The following is a 23,228-nucleotide window of genomic DNA, read 5'->3' on the forward strand; positions in this document are numbered from 1 at the left end:
GGGTATTCACTCTAGAGAAAGTAAAACCTCTATTCATACCAAACCTTCACATGGATGTTTATAACAGCTTTATTCCTAATAGTCAAAAACTGGAAGAAAATCAGACATCTTTCAATGAGTGAATGGCCAAATGGTGTCACATGCACACTGTGGAATACTACCCAGCAATAAAAAAGAAACGGACCGCACGACAAGCTGGATAAACATCCATAAAACATGCTGAGTGGAAAAAGCCAACCCCCAAAGGTTGTATATTACGTGATTCCCTTTATACAACGTTCTTGAAGTGACAGAGTTATACGAATGGAGAAGAGAATGAGTAGCTGCTAAGGGTTCAGGGGAGGTAGGGGAAGGGAATGCTGTGGGGATGAAGCAGCTCTGCGTATTCACCGTGTCCACATGGAGATCCTGGTGTCACACTGGGCCACAGTTCTGCAGGTGCTGCCACTGGGGAACTAGGTAGAGGGACACAAAATCTCTGCACTGTTCCCTACAGCTGCACGTGAATCTGTGACCCTCTCAAAGGGGAAGGGTGACTTACCATCAGAAAAAAGAGGAGCAACTAGGAACACATTTTGTTTAATCAAAAAAACATTGATTTCAAGCTAGAATAGTAATTTCTACCGAAATGGATGGCATGGGAATCATTTCTGCTTCAAGTCCTGTGATTCATTTAAATTTTATTATTATAGACTCATGATAAAGCCCAGTTTGTCCTAAACTGTGGTGGAGACTGCCCAGTCTGCTTGGACGCAGCTGAATTCCATCACCTGGAAGGTTTTTGTTTTTGTTTTTTTTCTTTTTGTCCGACACAGCCCCTATTAGGCATAAAATCCTGCCGGCGTCCTGGAGGAAGAGGGTAGACCAAGACTTGCACAGGACGCCCTGGGACGGAGCAGCTACCAGAGGACTCGAGAGCTCAGCGAAGCAGTGGCTCTCTCCTGAGACTGGAACAAGCTGCCCCCGAAGGAGCACCCCTGGATACACAAAGCTGAACTGTGGACCGAGCCTGAGGGCCAACCTGGTAGCTGCCACGTGGAAGCCAGTACAGCAAGGATGGTGACCTCAGGGTCTCTTTACTGCCAGACTGAAGAACCCAAGTCCCACTTGGGTTTTCTTGACCTCACCTGAATGGCCCACATTTGTAGGTTCGACAATGTTTTTGACACTGAGAGCAAGCTCGGGCCTGGGGAGGAACCGTCCCCCTTCCCAGGGACAGCCATCTATTGCACTGACCCCTCCCTGTCTCCCTGTGGGAGTGTGTCTCTGGCTCAGAGAGGCAAGGGTGGACCAGGACACACTCGCAGTCTAGCTGGTGCCCGCTGTCCTGGGGGCAAGCCTGGGGCCCTACAGAAGTGGAAGGAGGTGAAAGCTACTTCTGGGGAGGCTTTCAAATCAAAGGTTTTAAAACGACTCAGCTGTGTTCCCTGTGTGGCCACTCTGTTGCAATGTCACTTAAATCATGCTCCTGGCCTTTTAACCAAGGGCCACAGAGCAGGCAACATCTGTCCCCACCCTGACGGGCTGGGTGCCTGTGCTTGCACCTCACTCTGGCTTCTCCACTCAGCCTGGAGGACACGGCCAAGTTCTTGAAACCTCACGGCTAGTCAGGCGGGCCCCACTTGGCTGGGTGTGTGGGGAGCAGAGGCTTTTTCTCCCATTTTTTATAAAGAGCAAGAGTCTGTGGGCGGTAGATGAAGCCCAGAGACCAAGAACCTGACCTCCGTCCTCAAGGCAGAAGCGTTTCCACATCTTGTGCCTAAAACCACAGCTCACACGCCTTTGGAAACTCTGGTACCCAAATGTCTGCACCACCCTGGGCCAGGTTTGGGGAGGGAGGCAGAAGGCTAGAAGTCTGAGCTCCCTAGAAAGGACTGTCTTGCAACGTGGGAGATGTCTTGTGGCCTCGCTGCGGGGCCATGGGCACCGTTTCAAGGTCTCACAGCCAAGTGCAGGGTGCGCGTTTGTGAAGCTGAGGTCTGAGGAGAAGGGCTCTCAGGCCAGCAGCAAGTCCCCAGCCTGGAGCTCTCCCTCAGCCTCACTCTGTGTCCTGCTACCTGAGCCTTTCTGTCGCACATTGATGGCTGTGTTTGCATTCCACACCTAGTTCGAAATAGTAAAGGAGTGTGATCCGTCTTCTAACTTGGAGGCAGCCAACAAGTGTCCTGGCTTTCGGCCACACTTCTGCACATTCTGACTCCAAGCCACATTTCCTGGGACTCAATCACCAGGTCAGGGGCCACATCTTCTCAGAACTTCCTGCATGGCCCACCCGTCACCAGCTTGACCATGGTCCCCTCAGTGATTCTACCATTTGACAGACCGTGCTAACACTGAAACCCAAACTTCCGTGGTTGTTTCAGACTTGAGCAGATGCCATCACAAGCCAAGGTCACTTGCCACTGACAGGTTCCCAACAGCCTCCTGGCTGCAGCTGGGTCCCTGAGCAGCTTTCTCTGATGGAAAACAGGACGGTCCCCTCAGTGGGGCAGACCAGGCGCTCGGTGTGGGCCCACTCCTGTGTCCTCTTACCGGCATGGGTGCAAAGAGGACCACCTGGGCTGCATTGCCCAAGACGGGCTTCACGCTGATGTGAACACAGTCCCAGAGGCACAGGGACAACGCAGGGTGCCGAGGCACAGTCACCTGCTGCTCCAACAGAGACAGAGCACTCAGGAAGAAACTGAGAGGTCACGACACAAACAGGACATGGAGGCAACGCCTGGGTGAAGGAGTGACATGCATAGGTGTAAAGTCATCACATATCAGCGGTGGGGTCAAGAGACCTAGGACAGGGTCACGACTGGTATTTATTTTCACCCTTCCTGAAGGAGTTTTCAGTTTTCAGCACAGTTCCAGGCAACCTCCGTGACCAATAGGGCTGAGCATAGCACCACGCCTCCCTGCAGGTCCTGTGTTAGCTGCCACCCCACGCGGTCCCATTATTTGGGTTCCAGGCAGGAAGCAGAACCAGATTCAACGTTTTGCTATTATTTCCACCACACTGAAAACGGTCTTTTTTGATCTGCAACCCACAGCTGGGCTGTGGTTCTCTCAATACACAGCTTCCTCCTGTGTTGATTTCTTAGTGTGAGCTGACCACACGTCCACGAGTACTTGCTGCTTCTCTGCGCATCGCCGACAGCCACTGTTCTAGGCTGTTGGGCACTGACAGGGCCGGACAGCTGTGCCCAGGAGTGCGGGGACAGACCCTCTGATGAGAAAAGTGAGGCTACTCTCTTTAAAACCTTGGGTTTACTCTGAAGGCTGGTGTAAAAAATGGTAGAGGACCCAAGGCCAAATATTCATTTGCATTAAAATCCGCCATTCTAAGAAGCTGAAATTTTTATGTTTTATTTTGTCTTTTTTTTTTTTTTGAGCAAAATGAAGTTGGTTTTTACAGAGGTTATTTTGAAAGTCTTCCCTCCTTGCAAACGGCCTCAGCCGATTGTCCCTCCCTAAGGTTGACGGTTATCTGAAGCCAAATAGAGAAAAATGTCTATTAGTGAAGACTGGGACAGGGTACTGCCTAGCGTACATCCTCCGAAAACAAAGTGCACAATTGTTCCAGACACGCCTCTGCAAAAGTCCTAGTGGGAAGGACAGAGAAGCCTTTCACCCGGGGGCCTTGCTATGACAGGCCTCAGGGCTCCCCCACTGATGCCTTGAAGCTAGCTCTACAGTGAGGGAACAGAGGTGGAGCCAGCCCACCGGCAGGCCAGGCCAGGGGACAGGTGGCCATGGGACTAGGGTGCAGAAGCCTACCTTCACCCTCACAGACGGCAGCTTCCCACCCCACAAACGAGGTTAACAGAGCTCATGAGGATTATGCATGCAAGTGATCAGTGTGGCCCTGTCAATGCTGCTGGTCAGACAAAAGGAAGAGCCTGGTCATCACAGCCAACAAGGGCTGGCCCTCGGGAGTTGGCTTGGATCTAAAAAGAAAACCTGTCTCGTGGGCCTCAGCGGAAGTGCTGGGCATTCAGGCTGCTCTCTGGAAGCGTGCAGGATTTCACCCACCCGGGGACACCAGGCAGGCCTCCATGAACCTCGGGACCCAGGTCCTTCGTGCTCTCGTGCCCCATGCGGGGCCACCAATGGATGCCGCCTCCCACTTAATCCACTTCCATGGGGATAAGGAGTTCTGGTTTCTGGGCTCCGCTAGAATCCTGGGTGTTTGCCTAACTTGTGTTTCTTAGTTTTACTCATTGGTTGTATGGGGGTTATCACTTTGAAGATCTTTATGAGATTTTTTTAGGTACAAACATGTGCATTGCTAATTATTGCGCTGGAGCGTCAGCAAAACTCCCAGGCATTCCGAAACATTTTATTATCTAGAATCAGCCCAGGCTGATTGCTATTCCTGAATCCTGATGTCTTTTTAGTAAACTTTTTATTTTGGGAGTACTTTTAGGTTTACAGAAAAGCTCCAGCAAAGAGTTTCCATTTGCCCCTCACCAGCATCTCCCTGACATGGGCATCTGACAACCTGTGGTCCACTGTGGAAACGAAGGCGCCAGTACTGGTCCGTTTGTGTTAAAGGCCACAGACATTACTCAGAGTCCCCCACGTTATCTACTAGTCGTGTCCTTCTCCCGTCCCAGGACTCGATCCAGGACACCACACTGTACTTGGTCATCGTGTCTCCGTGGTCTCCGCTGGTTCGTGATGGTCTCTCATTCGTTGATGGTTTCAGGCCAGGTGCTGTGTAGACCGCTCCTTAATTTAGTCTTTCCTGAGATTTTTTTTCTCACGATTGGACTGGGGCTCTAGGTTTTGAGGAACTGTGAAGCGCCCTCCTAATCACGTCACATCTGATCGTGATTTATTATTGGTGATAGTAACCTTATTCACTTGGCTGAGGTGGGACCCACCAGGTGTGTCCACCATAAATAAACAGTTTTCCTTTGTATATCCAATTATTTAAAATAAAAGAAAGTCACTAAGTCCAACCCACACTCAAGGGAAGAGGAGTCAGCCTGACCTCCTGAAGGAGAAGTACCTACATATATAATTTGGAATTCTTCTGTAAAGAAGACTCATCTTTTTTACCCAATTTTTTACATTTTTAATCATTTATTTATATCACTACAGACTTGTAATTATTTTATACCTTGGGTTATAGTTCAATACTATGTTATTTATTTTCTTGCTGAAATTCTTCTGGCTTCGGCCACTGGAGCACTTTCGGTTTCTCTTTCTGGTGTCCCTGTGACATGCTCCCATCACTCAGCGTTTTGTGTATGTGTGTGTGAGTGTGTGTGTTTTGTTTATGTTTTGAGCACTTTCTGACTTTCTGGCTCAAGAAGATGGTTCAGGTTCATCTCATATATTCACTGTCCCAGCCCTAGAATCAGCCATTTCTCCAAGGACCCTGGTTCCTTTTACTGAGAAATGGTGTGAGAAACCAACAACTGGGCACTGGGTGTGCCTATTGTTACTAGCTATTGCTAATTTTTATCCAAATAAAATAAGAGAAAATGTTTAGCGTCAGAGGGATATGGGTTTTTACTAGCTGTGTTACTTTGAGAAAGTTACTTTATCGTTGGATCTCGGATTCCTTATCCATGTGTAAGGGGGATGAAAATCCCTCAAAGGGTTGTTGCAGGTTCGAGAGGGATAACATTGAAGGAACTTTCTGTTTCTGATACTAGAGGGCTAGATTATATAGAGAGATACCTTCAAAACATCAGTCCTCTGACAAAACAATGATGCCCCCAAAATACAGGAAAATGAGAACTAAGACAAACAAGTAAGGAAATTGCACTTGCCCTGAAGGCATTTGCCATTTCCAGCAGATATGATTTTCACTTGGACAGCCTCACAGTGGATCAGGTGGCGTAGGGAGGCCAGCACTAGGCAAGACATGTAATAGACAATCAGCTGGGTGCCAAAGAGCTATAACCCTGAGGGAGGGCAAAGAAATGTTTGCCCTTATTTGAACCCTCTAAGTCTTCCAGGAAACCCAAGGCTTGAATTTGGTTTAAGGTGTGTCTCAGACGGAGAGTACCTTCAGATGCCTTGCAAAGGGAAGGAGAAGGCACCTCCAGTTTGGCCTTCATAGAAATCTTACAAATCATTTTTCAATAACAATGACTAGCACACATTAAAAGATAACTAGACTCATAGCAGTAGAAGCAACAGACAACAGTCAACCTATAGAGACTTAAGATATTGGAATTAATAGCTACAGACTATAAAACAACCATGCTTCAATGCTTAAAGAAATAAAAGACAATACCGAATATATCTTTGGGGACTAGGAAACTAAAAGGTGACATGGATGATACAAAACATTTTTTTTTTTAAATAAAAATCCTAACAACTGGGATTAAAACATATAGGATGAGTTAACCAGCACATAGATTCACCTAAAGAATTAGAGTGAGGTGTCATCATGTGAAAGCGTCCGCTTGCAGTCGTATCGATCATCCCGGCTCCTCACTCCCTCGCAAGTGCACTCCCATCTACCACCTCCAATTGCCCAAGGGTCTCAGGCATTTTAGTGAAGAGAAGCTGCTAACAATATTTCTGGAACCTTGAGATTCCTGTACAGGGCCGTGCAGTAGTACTTCCCCTCCCTCCGGGAACTCCAGGGAAGCCTTGAGAAGGGGGAGTGCTCATGGCTGGCAGCTCAGAGATGTGCGGAAGAAGGCCTCGCTGTGTCCCCAAGGCCTGAGCAGCCCAGATCTAGCCCTGCAGATGAAGCTGGTTCCCAGGTGGCTGGCTACACCCTGCTTACCCCCAGGCTTCTGTTAGGAACTAGAAGTGACGAGTGTTGGGAAGCATGGCACACTGTAAGAATACAAAGGCACTTCAGTGCTGGTTTCTTTCACTGATTCGTCTGACGTGTTATTTATAGAATTCTATACCACTGAGATACCAGGTCATGTGGATTTAAATCTTCCTTCTTGTCATTATTTTTTTTTAATTAAAAAGTATTGTTCTTTCCTCTTTCCAGAGTGGGTATTTTGTTTGTGGAGGGTGGTCTCCAGGAGCTGCCAGCGACTCTTTCCTCCCCTAGACGCTCAAGCTACCCCTCACATTGATAGGCAACCCCCCACCCGAGTCTATGCTGGCCTTGACTTCCTGCGGCCAACAGGATGGAGCTACAGTAACACCATGGTACCCTGGGCCTGGCCCTTAAGATGACTGGCACCTGCCATTTGCTCCTTAGAAGCCAGCCACCATGGAAAACACTCAGCCACCTCCCTGAGCCTACCATGCTGTGAGGAAGCCCACGTGAGGCCACACGGAGAGACAGTGGCCCAGCGGCCCTACCTGCTCCTGCCACCCCAGCTGAAATGACCACTATGAGAGCAAAGGAGCCAACCTGAACACGTCGCCCCAGCAAACCCCACGTGGAGCAGAAAAGCCATCTGGCTGAGCCCTGTCCAGGCCATAGAAACAGGAGAAATAATAAGTGGTTGGTGTTTTAAGCCACTAAGTTTATGGGTCCTTTGTTACATAGCACAGTTAACTGGGACATCATTACGTGCACTTATCTTCATAATCTCTGTTCTCCTGAAAAGAAGAAAGATTCTTCCAGGGCTACAGTCATCCGCTCCTCCAGGTTTCTCAAGACTTCGGTTTCTTAACGGGTCTGTCCTGCCTGCTTCTGTTTTCATGATTTCGCTCACGTCACAGCCCTGTCTGAAGGCCTAGCCACACTGTCCCGTCCTCATCTCAGCCACCACCTCCACTTTGAATTGTCGCCTCTTCCAGGTCTAGCACAACAATGACATCTGCTCCCTAAGTGGCATCTGTCCTGTGAACTCTGAGCTTATCCCCGTGGCCCAGTTCACGAGAAAGCCTCTGCTGCCTTGTGTTGCCATCTGTGTTTTAAAGTCTGTGCCATGTCCCCAGACAGCAGACCCCCTCGGATGCAGAGACCGAGTGCGCCTGCCTGTGTGTCAGCATCTCGCAGAGCTCGGAGAGCGTTACAGGTGACTATGCCGTTTTATGGTCTTCCTCTTAGGGTGGCATTTCGGTGGCAGTTCAGTGGGCCTGCCTCCATTTTCAGGTGCTCGGTGGCTGTCACACTGAATTCCCATTGCTACCACTGACAGAAATACCACAGGTCTTTTTTCTGAGTGTGAAGAATGAGTTAATAGGTTTCAATAAGAAGTAGGAAAATTAAAATCATTCCATACATTATTTGGGGGGCCAAGACAAGGAAAACACTTTTGATTCCATCCTGTCCTCCGCATGTTGGGAAGTTCATGCACAGTGAGTCATTTCCTTGTCACTTAAACCGTGATGTGTAATATGATCATTCTGGGCAATGAAAACACATACTGTGAAGTCCCCGAGGCACACAAATCCACGAGTGGGAACCGATAAAAGATTGGCAGGGCTGTTTTCTAAGAAAGCAAAGAGCTGACAGCTGAAGGGTTTCTTCTGCACACCAGGGATGCTTACCTGACTCCTAATCCTTGTGCTGGCCGCGGGAGTCAAATATTTATGTTCGAGATACCAGGCTCGCTCCTGGAACACCAGCTTGGTTCCATACAACAGGCAAAACTAAGGGTGGGGGAAGAGGAGAGAAACAGACAGTAATATATTAGAAAATGCAGAATCTAAGGAGGTGAGGAGAAATAGCATATTGTTACATTTCATACAATCATGAAAGCTGACACTTCTTGAAGATAAAATGGTCACATTATGGACGTGCAGAGTGTTTTATTTTTTAAAGCTATCCTACAGAAATTTTAAAGCATGTATAAACGTGGAAAGACTAGCATAACCAACTCCCGTGTCTCCTTCCCCCCAACTCAACAAACAGTAGTTGCTCATGGCCAGTCTTGTTTCATCTGTCACCACACCTCATTCTCCTCCACCCCAGGTTATTTAAAAGCAAAGTCCACTCGTAAGATATTTTAAAACACAAGTTAATATTTCTGTTTGCTTTCTTTTTCAAGTCAAGATGATATTATTCAGAACTGCAATTTAGAGCATCCTTTCATGAATTGAGAAGGAAGGCAAACATTGAGCACGTTTTGATTAAATGTTCATAAAAATAGCCTCCCTCATTGGCATTTTATTTCAATACGTTTTTCCTATTACGGGTCTGAAACCTACACACACAGGACTTCTTTGTGACATCAGCGGCATCACGCAATAAGAAGTGAGTTTTCCTGTACCAACAAGTAACTTTGATACTAACTATCCATTTGCTCTTAATATTTAATAATCCCAAAATTACACAAAAGTGGCGAGAATAGCATGTTGTACGTCCATGTTCCCATCACCCAGCTTCAAAAGCTACCAGAACGTGGCCGAGTGTGTTTTATCTCTATTCCCACCTGTCCCCACTTACTGTATTATTGTGAAGCAAAGCCCAGTCATATCTTTTCATCTAAGAGCAGTTCCCTGTGTATCTCTAAAAAGGTAATGACTCTCTCGAAGTGAGATCATCTCAAAGTCAACCCAAGCAACATCAACAAAACCCTCTTTCTCAGAGTCTCATGGAGAGGACGGTCATGCCCGAGAAAGACACTCTGTCTCCTGAGGGTCATCAGACTCAGAAGCCACGCGGTTCACAGTTACGTCGACAGCATAGGCTCTTCCCTCTTCTCCTGAGGTTCTGAGCCACCCCTGAAATAGCATCATTATGCAGAGCCTCAACTCCTCGGCCTTCCCAGGGAGGGTCACAGTATGGCTTAACAACTTGTCTATGACTTATATTTAAAGTTAATTTTGGCTCTTTTATGACCTTGCCCAAGTTCTGGGCAGTAGTTGCTCGGCCAACGTACGCTTCCTTTGGCTTTTTCTTATAACAATAAAAATGTTCGCTGGCCCTATAAACATGGTGAGAGCAAATGAAAAATACTGAAATACATCCTGAAAACATGCATTCTAATAAAAATAATAAATTGTGTAAGACTGTGTGGCTAAACTGAATCACAAGTCTCTAAGTGAACTTCAAGTCAAGATGATATTATTCAGAATATGCATTTAGAGCATCCTTTATTACTACGGAAATATTTATTGTGGATTCCAGGGTGCAAAAAGTTAACCCACATTTCCCTTGAGTAGATGGAGACAAAAGTCAGCAACAAGGAACTCAGAACCACCGAAGTATAAGTAAGGCCTTTTTTAAAGGAATAATCTAGTTAACCTTCTCACCCAATCCAGAATCCTGTGTCAGCCAAGTTTCAGCCAAGAAACAGAGGGCATGTTCACATACAGATGACTCAAGAAGAGTTTAGTAATCATTTTATAAAGGTGAAGGAGGGCCACAGGGAGAGTGCGGGACCCCGGAGCTAGTGGAATGAGGAGGGCAAGGAGTGGCCGCTAGACCCTGAAAGACACAGCTATGTAGACAGGGACACCTCAAGAGGAGCTGTGACCTTCAGCCGAGGAACACAGAAATCTCAAGGTGATATCACAGGAAGGCAGGAGGGGGCAGAGACATCAGCTCATTCTCTGCCCCTCTCCAACCTCTACCTGTAGCCTCCTGTTCAAAACCTAACTGGATCCAGAGGGCAAGGACCCTACTGATGTAAGGCACACAGGTCACTTCCCTGAGCTCAGAGCAGGGCAGAGAAGGAAGAGAGCCAGAGAGGCAAATAGAGGGTATCTGGCACAATCCACCACTTCTAACACCATGACAAATGGCCATCTGCTTCTACCTTGGTCCATGTGACTCAGGCCCAAGCCCACTTGGCCACACAGAGCTGACTGCTGACACCATTCCCTGGCTTGACTCCTAAATGCTGGCTTTACCCAGGCATGCATCAATTTAAAATGGGCAAAAGATTTTAACAGACTTCACTACAGAGGACATATAGATGGCGAGAAAGCACATGAAGTATTTTAATGTCATTAGCCAGTAGGGAAATGCAACATGATACCCTTCCTACAAAATGCAACAAGATACCCTTCCTACATCCCCGTTGGATTGGCAAAAAATAAAAAATACTGACAGCACCAAGAGTTGCTGAGGATGCTGACCCCTGGATCTTCACACGCCCCATATAGAGTTAAACACTAAACATGTTTTTACCACATTACCATATAGAGTTAAACACTAAACATGTTTTTACCACAGTAAGTCCACTCCTGGGCATTTACCCTAGAGCAGAGGTTCTCAACTGCAGATGAGTTTTGTCCAGCGGACATTTGGCAACGTCTGCAGACATTCTGCCTGTCATGACTGGGAGCATTCTATGGGCACCTAGTAAGTAGATGCCAGGGATGTTACTAAAAACACCCTACAAAGCACAGGGCAGCCCCCATAACAAAGAAGCATCTGGCTCGAAATGTCGACAGGGCCGAGAATGAGACACTGCCCTAGAGAAGGAGAACTTACGTTGACGCTGTGACAACCTGTACGGGAGCTCCTCTCACAGTCACCACAAACTGGAAACAGCCCAGTGTCCTTGCCTGGATGAAGGGACGGACAAAGTGGCATGCCCACACCGAGGAATGCGACTGGGCCCTGAAAAGGAGTAAGTGCTGCATGCACAGCAGCTTGGCCGAATCTCGGAGATGTCACGCTGAGTGAAGGAAAGCAACATCAAAAGGCTACACACTGTATGACTCTATTTACAAACATTCTTAAAAAGACAAAGCTACGGGACAGACAACCAGTCATCGGTTGCCAGGGGTTAACAGAAGGGGGAGAGGGTGATTCTGAAGCCGTGCCATCAGGGGCTGGTCACATGGGGTGGACACATGGTTCTGTATCTTAATTGTGGTGGTGGTGAAAGGGATCTACTCCTGTGTGAACATTCACAAAACTATGCCCCCAAACAAGGTCGCTTTGCTGTATAATTAAAAAGTACCACCTTCCTGTATCCAGACTCCGTGTCTCTGCTTATGGCAAACTCCAGGCTGAAGCGGCCACATCCTCTCAGGGTTCCCTATATCGAAGCCTTGTCCATGGACCCTCACCCCCGAGGTTGTCCCTGACCTTGCTGGCTTCCCACTGCAGCATGCATTTCCCTGTTACACGTCCTGCCTCTTGGTGTCATTATTTGTCCATGTGACCTCTCCCTGACCACATGTGCTCAGGAAGGCAGGACCTAGGCATCCAGCCCGCATCTGGGCTTGCCATGACTCTGCAGGGCTGCGGACCTCAGAGAGCCTGGGCTTCAGGGAGCGTGAGCGCACTGGGCCAGGAGCAGACACAAGGGAGGTTGCCTGCGATTTGTGACAAGCAGGCAGCCCAATTCCTTGGCCCAGGCTGCATAATAAGCAAGAAGCTGAAGCAGAAGGCCCGAGTCAGACCTTCCCGCATCAGAGAAGAAGAGCAAAGCTCATTAATGCACGGGAACCCAGCATGATGCCAGCAACAACCCAATTCTCTCACGGTGATGAAGTGCTCTGCCTTCCGCCTCAGACTTCAGCCTCCTGGGAGCTGCATTACTGCCCAGCAAAATTGATGGGAGGTGGCACTATCTCTTGTTTAAGGAAATTCTGCCAACATTAGCAAAAAGCGTTGGCTTCGCAATTTCTAAGGACATTCCTTGCAATAGGAATGTGATAAAAAAAAATTGCACCAGACTGGAACGATGTCAATGCCTAACATATGCTCACCTGCCCAGTCTCCTCCTTGCTACTAGCTCCTGGTGTTAGCTTATCACCTTCCACAGGTGATGACGACTTATTTATGTGCAACCGGCAAAAGGCAGAGGGGTCAGCTTCAGTGTCTTTTTCTTTGTTCTTCTGAGGAAGTCGTTCCAATCGGTCTCTTTCTTTCCCAAACTGCTCGAGATGTTAATTAATTAAAAAAAAAAAATCCAACCTGCTCAATTTTTCTTGAGGCTTCTTAAAAGCCTCTCTTCTTGAGAGAAGGGACAGACATGGCAGTTGCATGTCCTGGAGGCTCTGGAAGGAGGGTTAGGGCGGAGGCGACCTTCTCATTCTGAGAGCTCAGATACAGAGTCTTCAGTCCACATTCTGTGGCAAAGGGACTAGTTTATCCTCTGAGGACCTGACTGTCACAGCAAAGTGACGGCAGGCCAAATGTGGTGTCACCAGGGATGAAGTGTGGAGGGTGCGGCAGGAGGCAGGACAGGCCCCAGGCAGCCAGGCTGAAGGCGCCTCCTGTCTTACGCCTCATCGGAAAAGCCTGGACATACCTGTAGCTTGGCCTCCCCGGATGGCAGGAAATAAGAAGTGCAGTAAAGTCCTTTATGGGAAACAAAGCTGGACAAGCTGGAAAGGAGACAGGGGGAGGTCTGGAGAGGGGGACATCTCCAGATATAAGACATCTTTCCCTGCCTGCTGAATGCACTGTGCAGCAGCACACTGACAGGGACATGCTTCCTCCTCCTTAGGGTCTGATGGCCGGCTGCAGGACCCAGCCTTTCCTGCTACCTGAGTCTCCAGCAAACCCTCCCTCCACTGTGTGGCATGGCCAGTATGGCCTCGGCCTCGCTGTATCCAACAGGAGAGGTTCAGAAGCTCTTTGCAGGCAGAGAGCGGCCCTTCCCCCTCACTCACCGCTGTGCAGGCCCTGAACAGCCCTCCTTTATGCAGGCGGCCGAGGCCACTTATGGGGCAGCACGTTGCTGATGCTAGGTGCTTCTCTGGCTTGCTTTCACCCAGAATTGATTCCAACTTCCTGCTACTCCCAAGTTCCCCCGTCTTTGGCACTACGACCATCACTGCCAGCCATATCCAAAACTTTTCTCATATTGCAAAACTGAAACTCTGCGCCCATTCACTAACCCCTTATTCTCCCCTCCCCCGGGCCCTGGGCAACCCCCATTCTCTACGAATCTGACAATTCTGCAGACTTCACGTAAGTGGAGTCATACAGTATTTGTCCTTTTGTGACTGGCTTATTTCACTCAGCATCATGTCTTTAAGGTTCATCCATGTTTGTAGCCTGTGTCGGAATTTCCTTTCTTTTTAAGGCTGAGTAATATTCCATTGAATGTGTACACACATTCCATTTGTCCATTCATCCATCAGTGGACACTTGGGTTGCATCCACCTTTCGGCTGTTGTGAATAACCCTGCTGTGAAAGTGAGGGTACAGGTATCTGTCTGAGTCCCTCCTTTCAGTTTTTTGGGTGTACATCTACAAGGGGGAATCGCTGGATCACATGGCAGTTCTATTTTTAACTTTTTGAGGAATCTCACTCTGTTTTCCACTATGGCTGCACCATTTTACATTCCCACCAACAGTGCACGAGGGTTCCAATTTCTCCACATCCTTGCCAACACTTGTTATTTTGTTTTTTTGATAGCAGCCATCCTGATAGATGTGAAGTGCTTCTTCATTGTGATTTCAATTTGTATTTCTCTAATCATTAGTGACGTTGAGTATCTTTTTATGTGTTATTGGCCATTTGTACATCTTCTTTGGAGAAGTATTTATTCAAGTTCTTTGACCATTCTTGAACCGGTTATTTATTTTTATTGTTGAGTTTTAAGAGTTCTTTATATATTCTGGATATTAATCTCTTATCAGATATGTGACTTGTCAATATTTTCTCTCATTCTAAGGGTTGCTTTTTTACTCTGTTGATAGTGTCGTTTGATGCACGAAACTTTTAAATTTTGATGAGTTCCAGTGTGTTTATTTTTGTTGTTGTCGTCTGTGCCTTTGATGTCATATCAAGAAATCAATGTCACGGGGTTTTCCCCCTATGTGTTCTTCTGAAAGTTTTATAGTTTTAGCTCTTATATTTAGGTCTTTTGTCTATGTTGAGTTAATTTTTGTATCATTTTAAGTCATCCTTCTGCACGTGGATGTCGGTGTTCTCAGCACCACTTGTAGAAAAGACTATCCTTTCCCATTGAATGGTCTTGACACCCCTGTCAAAAATCATCTGACCACATATGCAAGGGTTTATTCTGCATTCTCGATTCTAGTCCACTGGTCTATGTGTCTGTCTTTATGCCAGTACCACACTGTTTTGATCACTTTAACTTTGTAGTAAATTCAAATCAGGAAGTATGAAACCTCCATCTTTTTTCTTCCTCTTTTCAAGATTGTTTCTGCTATTCTATATGAATTTTAGGATAGATTTATCTATCTGCAAAAGATGTCAGTGGCATCTTGAAAGAGATCCCATTAAATCTGTAGGTAATAATAAAAATATTAATATTAAAAACATTGTCCTTCAATCGTGAACACAGAATTTCTTTCAAATTATTGATGTCTTCTTTAATTTATTTCAAGAACATTGCATAGTTTTCAAGGTATGAGTCTTTCATCTCATTAGTTAAGTTCATTTTTGATTATTTTATTATTTTTAATGCTGTTGTAAGTGGAATTGTTTTTCGTAATTTCCTTTTGGGATTGTTCATCATTAGTGTATGGGAATGCAGCTGGTTTCTGCATGTTGATTTTTGTGTCCTGTAACTTGAATGAATTGGTTTATTACTTCTGATAGTGTAAGTGTGTGTGAGTGTGTGTGTGTGTGTGTGTGAGAGAGAGAGAGAGAGAGAGAGAGAGAGAGAGAAGAAGCGAGAGATCTTTAGAATTTTCATATATAAGATCACATTGTCTATGAATAGAGATGATATTACTTCTTCTTTTCCAATTTGGATGACTTTTCTTTTCTTTCTTGACTAATTACTCTGGCTAGAACTTCTAATACTATGTTGAATGGAAGTGGTAAAAATGGATATCCCTGTCTTATTTCTGAGAAAGGAAAAGCTTTCAGTCTTTCACGTTGAAAGTTGTGGGTGTTTGATATATGGCTTTTATTATATTGATGTAGTTTTTTCTCTATTCCTAGTTTGCTGAGTGTTTTTTTTTTAACATGAAATGGTCCTGAATTTTGTCAAATGCCTTTTCTGCATCAATTGAGATGATAATGTCTTTTTCCCCTTTATTCTGTTAATGTGGTATATTACCTTGACCAATTTTTTTTAACTATCCTTGCATTCTAGAAATAAATCCCACTTAGTTATGGTGTATAATCCTTTTAATATGCTACTGAATTCAGCTTGCTAGTATTTTGTTGAGGATTTGCATGTTGTAGTTTTAAGCATACAAGTCCTAGACATGTTTTGTTAGAAGTATACGTAAGCACGTCTTATATTTTGAGAAGTTGTAGATGACATTGATTTGAAATTTTTTTTTCTGTCCTGGTGTTCATTGCTGGTATATACAAACTCAATTACCTTTTGTATGTTGGTCTTGTATCCTATGACCTTGCTGAAATAATTTCTTAGTTCCAGGATGGTTTTTGTTTGCTAGTTTGTTGTTTGTTTTATAGATTCCTTAGGATTTATAAACAGACAATCATGCCGTCTATAACTTAGAATTGTTTTATTTCTTCCTTTCTGATCTGAAAGGACACACCTTTAATTTCCATTTCTTGCCTGGTTGCACTGGATAGAACTTCCAGTATTGTATTGAATAAGACTTGCAGGACCAAATATTCTTGCCTTATTTTTGGTATTAGGGAGGAAGCATTCACTCTTGCACCACTGTGTGTGATATTAGCTGTGGGATTTTTCTATCGAGTTGAAAAGTTCTGCTCTCTTCCTATTTATTTAAGAGCTGTTATCACAAATGGGTGTTAAATTTTGTCAAATGCTTTTTCTGTATCAATTGATACAATCATGTGACTTTTTTCTCTAGCTTATTAATCTAGATAATTAAATTGATTTTTGAAAGATTGAACCATTCTTTCATCCTTGGAGTAAGCCACACTTGGTCGTGGTCTGCAATTCTTTTTATATATGACTGAATTCTATTTCTTAACATTTTGTTAGAAACTTCTGTTAGAAAGTTTTAACTATCCTTGCATTCTAGAAATAAATTTCTAACTTCTGTTATAAATTTTGTTCTAACATTTTGTTAGAAACTTCTGTTAGAAAGTTTTAACTATCCTTGCATTCTAGAAATAAATTTCTAACTTCTGTTAGAAAGTTTCTAACAAAATGTTAAGAAATAGATTCACTTCTAATTTTTTTGTCCTTTCTTTGTCTGATGTGGTATTAGGGAACTAATAGGGAAATATTAGCTTCATAAATTAATGGTGAGTACTTCTTCTTCCTGCACTTTCTAGAAGAGATTGTACAGAATTGTTAATTCTTCTTTAAATGTTTAATAGAATTCTCCAATGAATTCTGGAGGCTGTAGTTTTCTTTTTATAGAATTTTAAAATTACAAATTCAATTTCCTTAATAGTTATAGGGCTATTCAAATGATCTATTTCACATCAGGTGTGTGTGTGTGTGTGTGTGTGTGTGTGTGTGTGTGTGTGTGTACACATACCCACTTTTGCTTTCTTTTGATTAAAGTTTACATAATATATTTTTCCTAGGTATTATTCAAATAACTAATAAAAAAGCTATTCAGAGAGACACATCCTGAAATGCTACAGATAAGTAAAAATGATAGTCTAAAAAATACTCAAGTAATGCACAGAAGGCAAAGAAAACAGAAATGAAAAACAGAACAAACAGAAAACAAAGATAAAATGGCAGTCTTAGTCTAGCAATAATTACATTAAATGTAAATGTTCCAAATGCAACAATTAAAGACAGATTGGCAGAGTGGATTCAAAACACGAACCAACCATATGTTGTCTGTAAAATCGTACATATATACATACATACATACATATATATGGGGGGGTGGCATGGGCACGGGCACAATAGAAAGTAAAGGATAAGACATCTCCCGCTTCCTGTCCACCTGGCTATGCTTGGTTGGGGCTGGGGACCTTCTTGGTCATTCCCCAGCATGACTGCCCATGTGACTCACGTGTCCACTGTGTGCTGGGACATGTTACTGCCAGCCCCGGGCAGTTCTGTTGGCGTTGGGTGACTTGGCTCCACGGCGCTGACATTGGCGCTGGCATCTCCGCTCTGGGTCAGCCACTCAGGAAAGGTCTCCTGGGCACTGCGGGGTATGACAGCAGGCCCCACGCTCTGCTCCCGCAAACTTCTATCCCTTAGGGCCGAATTCTGCTCTCAGTTTCCCAGAGAGGCTGTCACCAAGTCCTTCTAATTTTCTCGTTTGTCTTGGCAAACGAGACAAGACTCTCCTGATGTGCCCTGTTTTCTAGAAGAGCATGAAATGAGCCCGCCCAAAGAGCCAGAGCCAAGGGGCAGGCACACTGGGGAGAGACCCCACATCCCCGCAAGCTCACGGGCTGAGCCCCAGCATGTGGTCTCTGTGTTGGGGACCCACTGCTCTTCTGCACACTGGCTGGTTCTCCACATGGATACTGGTTCCCATGCATGGTGATGAAGTATCAAGGGCAGAATGGCGCGGTGTCCTCACACGTGCTGCCATCCACCCCTCCGTGGGACTGTGCGTGCCTCTTAGGTAATCAGGCACAGGTAGAGCTTGCACCTGGGGGGGTGTTCTGTCCATCTCCCTGACAGGAGAGCTTTGTGGAGGGGAGGCCACCGTGCAGACTCTTGGGCAGCAGAGCAGAGACCCTCTGCCTTCCCCTTCCTGACCCCTCTCTGCTCCAGGCCCTGGCCTGGTGACATGCTTCGAAAACAGTTCTAGAGCAACTGTTAGCTGACGATGGCTTCCACTGGGTTCCTCTCCAGAGGCCTCACTTTGAGAGTATCCTCTAGACATCAAGGAAGACTTCCAAGGGAAAGGAGAAGACGCTGACTGCTGTCGTGTCCAGAGAGCTGTGGCACGCTGGGGACACACCATAGTGCAGTAAGAGTGGAAGCTTGGTGTCCCCCGGAACCATCTGGGCCCCCAGCCCTCAGGTCACCAATGTGCCAGGAACACTCTGTAAGTGGAAACGCCACGGCTTCTCACACTGGCCCCTGCGAGCACAGTGTGGCCCACACGGCGGGTTCATTTAATTTCCTGCAGGGACAGAGACCCTTCTCTTGATGCCGTGTCCTCTCTCTAGCAAGCCTGCTCTAAATCGGGTTGAGTTGGGCACCCCAGATGGATGCTCTGTTAGCACTTAGTCCACTCCGATGTGCTTGCTTATTGGAGTGCATCAACCAGCTAGGGAGCTACCTGAGGGAGAAGGCCAGGTCTTGTTGATATTAGCACCCCAGTGCTTAGCCCATAGTAGGCACTCGTAAATGTTTCTGAAGAGGCACTGTGGCAGATGTGTGCAGCCAGCCACCCAAATCACCCTTCTGCTGACTTACTATGGAGCCAGAAATTCTATCATTAGGTATTTATTCCTTTGACTTAAAAAGTCAGTTCTAAGCACCAATAATTCCTTTCCGGGATGAGAGTTTCCTTGGGAGGGATAACTGTCGCTGAGATCTGGGGGTTGGTTTGAGATGAGCCCTGTAGGACCTAAGCACAGGCTTGGAACTTGTGAGGACAGAACCAAGAAAGAAGGGAGGGGACATCCAGGGTCTCAATGGACAGAGGAACAAGAGTGAGACAGAGCCAGTCAGTGCTAGAAGATGAGGTCTGAAACTTGGTTTCTTTGTCACTTATCGCTCTTTTCCCTTAGGAAATGTGAAAATATCAAACCGTATTCCTTGAGCGAGCCAGGTACTGGAAAAATATGGCCTGGCACATAGTAGGTGCCCAGCAGACATTTATGGAATGACTTATCTTAGGGGCACTGTCAGCCACACACTCAGTTCTCTGCATGTGACTCCAGCTTGCAAGGGGTAGAGAGGTAGCAGGAAAGGGGCCAGGGAGGCTGGGTCCCAAGACTGCGGATCCTGCAGCCTTCATGAGTTGGGTAACGGAAAGGGATGGCACTGACGTAGGGGGAAGGCGAGAGAATTAAAATGTTAACAAAGCCACAGTTAAAGATTGCAATATGCTGATCAGCCCTCAGCTAGGCCAGGAAGACATCTTCAGAACAAAGGAAGATTTCTGCAGGGATTGCTAACAGCATATTCCCCACACCTGTGATGAGGAAACAGGAACCGAGAGTCATTCCTTATGGCTAAAACCATGAGGAACCTATGGATTAAAGGCTACGAACTGCCACCAGGCCTTTCACTCTACGTTTTCACGCTACATACTCTTCCTCTTCTTCACTGTATGCCCATATCAGAGGAAATGGGAACTAAAGAACGACATATCGACTGAATTCCCTGAACACTCAGGGTCCCTCGCAGTGCCTTTGCTCTGTCTCTCTCACTGTCCGGCATTAGTACCGTCCAGCCTGCACTGGGTTTGAAATGCAGTCAAACCCCAACTGAGAACCCTCTATATGAGAGACCGAGCCCATGCCCAGCCCCAGGTGGCTGAGAGGTGGCTGTGGGCACACATGGTGCACATGCAGGATGCCAGCCCCTGCCTATGGCTCTGGGGCCCCGGACACCCTCAAAGACAAGGCAAGGGACCACAATGGGGTCCGTGGGTATGAAGAGGGCCACCTGCGCAAAGAGGACACCACACTGGATGGGAGGTGCTTGTAACAAAGTACCAGCTGCTTGATTTGGTGCTTAAAACCAGCTACCACCTACGCATGCTGAGAAAAGAAGAAAGAGCAGTTAGAATGCAGGAGAGAGGGAAAAACCCCAGCTCGCCCACTTGACAGGCTCCAACTGCCACTGCCAGCCACCATGAGTGGGGACAGTCCCCTGCAACGTCCTGCTTCGTGACAGGGTTGCCATGGTGAGCACCCATCAAGTGGAAGGAGCCAAGGCCCCTCTACAGCCAATCCAGAGACCCCATGGGGTGCGCTGGCTGCTCCTGAGCCTGACCCCGGCCCCTGGGCCAGCTACATGGGGTAGTGGGTGCTGAGGGGGACAGCGACGCAGAGTCTGCGAAAATAGCAATTTAAGGAACAAGAGACAACCAGCATGTAGGGCTCTTCAAAACCATCTGAGGGGAGGTGAACCGGTAGAGCTTTCGCGTCAAAAGTCTCCTCTCCTCAAGGCTGACCGTTCCCACGCTAGGGTGAAGTCGCTCTTTTGAGTGTGAAAACTCTATTATTATTATTTTTTAATTAAATTCAATTTATTTTTTCCCTTTGTTAATTGTGCTTTGGGGGTCATATCTGAGAAACTGTTGTCTAATCCGAGGTCACAGTGATTTATGGCTATCTCCTTCTAAGAGTTCCATGGATGGGGCTCTTACATTTTGAGTTCTGCATATAGCATGGAGTAGTAGTTCAAATTCCTCCTTTTGTACATGGATATGCAGTTGTCCCAGCATCATTTGTTAGAAATACTTTTCTCTCTCAATTGACTTTTCTCAGCACCCTTGTCAAAGAATCAATGGCTCGGAAATTGTGAAACCATCATTATAGGACCATCTTTCTAACTGGCCAGGAGTTCACTCGCCTAGGAGAAAATGCCCGTTCTTCGGAAGAAGTCATGCTTTATCGACTTGGGGGACTGCAGGACTGTGTCACGTCGTTGACTGGGGACTTGGTTTCAAGAAGGACTGAAGTATGTCCAACTTCCTAGAGTGTGTCCTCAGATGGAGAAAGGGCTCGGTCTGGCTAGACCAGTGGTGAGGGGACATGAGGGAGCGAGGCCGGCCGCGTGCCATCCACATCTGCCCAGCATCCTGTGCTTGGGGCAGCCTTAATGCATGGCAGCTGGTCAGGAATGTTCCAGAAGCTTTTAGCAGGACTCCAGCCCTGCGCCCAGGTCCACAGAGACTTTCTGGGGGTGTCTGTTTCTGGCCACTGTGCCCACTAACTCCGACGGGCCCTACTTGCATTCCCTAGGGAAGCAGGGAGGCCCTATAGTGCTGGCCTCAGGAAGGGTCCATGCCCGCAGTATCCCTTGCTGGGGCTGCTGTCTCCTACCCGGGCTGGACACGTGACAAAGTCCCTGAGAACAAAACGAGAAGCTGATCATTTCTGTTTGACTTAGAAAACAATGGTCCAAATGAAGACTGGCATTGAGAGGCCTGTCTCCCCAACAATTTCTACCATGTAGCCCAGTTCTGCTGGGCATGGGGGTGGGGAACGTCTGGGCCAAGCACAGGAGCTTGATGGACAAGCAGAGCCATTGACAGGGGAGGGATTTTGGACTTGATTCAAAGCCAGGCTAATCAAGTGATCTGGTTTGCTGATAGTCACGACTCGCACCCATCAACCAAGTTTCACTTTTAATCGTGCCCCTGGCACTCTCAAAAAAGTCCAGGTTTGGACAAGTCCCATGACCACCTGACTCCACAGGAGAGAGGAGGTGTGGCTGGGAGCACATGCAGAGACAGGCACGTAGGACATGGGGCTTCAGAGGTGATTTGGAGGAGAAAGGCGGGCAGTGGAGGGCCAGGCTGGCTCACGCGCAGGCCATCGTTGGCATCCAGGCCCAGACGCGCAGAGCGTGGGTGCCAGAAGGGCACTTGGAGTGGCCGAATACACCTCATCTTTCACCAGAAGACACTGGGCTAAAGCAGAGAGCAGTACTTGCCCAAGGCCACACCTGGTTCCTGGAAGAGTAAGGACAGGAGTTGCCCCTGGGCGACCAAGCCCCTAGGACAGAAGAAAAGGGATGGCTCTGAAAGATGCTGCAGAGGATGAACAGATGCCCTGGGCCAGGCAGAGTGCCCCAGGACAGGGGAGAGTCGTGGAGCGTCCTGTGGCTCTGCCACTGAGGAGGGAGGTTGGAGGCGGGGACTCAGACCCTGAGCATGCTGGGCTGTGGGCTTAGATCCAGAGTCACATCGGAGTGATGGGTGGAGCTGCAGGGTCAATGGCTCTGCGGGGTTGTGACCACAAGGGACCCAAGAGATTACTAATTGGCCGATAGAATGAAGAACGCGTGAAGAAACAGGAAAGTGTGGAGATGAAAAGTAAATGGGGTCGAATAAGTCACGTATAGCAGCGGTCTCCAACCTTTTTGGCACAAGAGACCGGTGCTCCTATGAGAATCTAACTCCTGATGAGCTGAGGTGGAGCTGAAGCAGTGATGCTAGCGCTGGGGAGCAGATGCAAATACAGATGAAACCTCACTCGCTTGTCTGCCGCTTACCTCCTGCTGTGTGGCCCGGTTCCTAACAGGTCATGGACCGGTACCCGTCTATGGCCCAGGGGTTGGGGACCCCCGATATACAGAATATGATTAATTTCTACAGTTCAAATAGCAGTGAGATCTTGGGAGAAGATGAACCCTGATGACAGTCTCCCCTTGGCACCTCCTTCCTGGCTCCCGACAGGGCTGTAGGTAGGAGACTCGAAGTCAGTGGCAGCTCTGACTGCTTCTCTATGACTTGGTCCCTCCTGTCCCTTGCATCTTGCTGTGATTGACAACAAGCTACAAGCGACGTCCTGAGCCGGCCACAACAGTGCTTCTGTGGTCTCACCATCATCTTCCCCCAGGGGGGTTCTGGTGTGCCAGGCAGCGGGGTGAATCTGGTCTTCTGGGGGGAGGTCCCAGGAGGAAGC

General features: G+C 47.1%; 1 protein-coding gene across 1 annotated transcript in view; it reads right to left on the reverse strand.

The window, feature by feature from the left end:
* The window catches only part of ACOXL (acyl-CoA oxidase like), a 201,364-nt gene that overhangs the window by 13,411 nt on the left and 164,725 nt on the right, over positions 1-23,228 (reverse strand). The window contains exon 16 of the mRNA XM_006909483.3: positions 8,422-8,523. Coding sequence (XP_006909545.1) covers positions 8,422-8,523 — 102 coding nt within the window. The remainder of the gene's footprint in view (positions 1-8,421; positions 8,524-23,228) is intronic.

Source organism: Pteropus alecto, unplaced genomic scaffold (genome assembly GCF_000325575.1).
Source record: "Pteropus alecto unplaced genomic scaffold, ASM32557v1 scaffold223, whole genome shotgun sequence".
Lineage (NCBI taxonomy): Eukaryota > Metazoa > Chordata > Mammalia > Chiroptera > Pteropodidae > Pteropus > Pteropus alecto.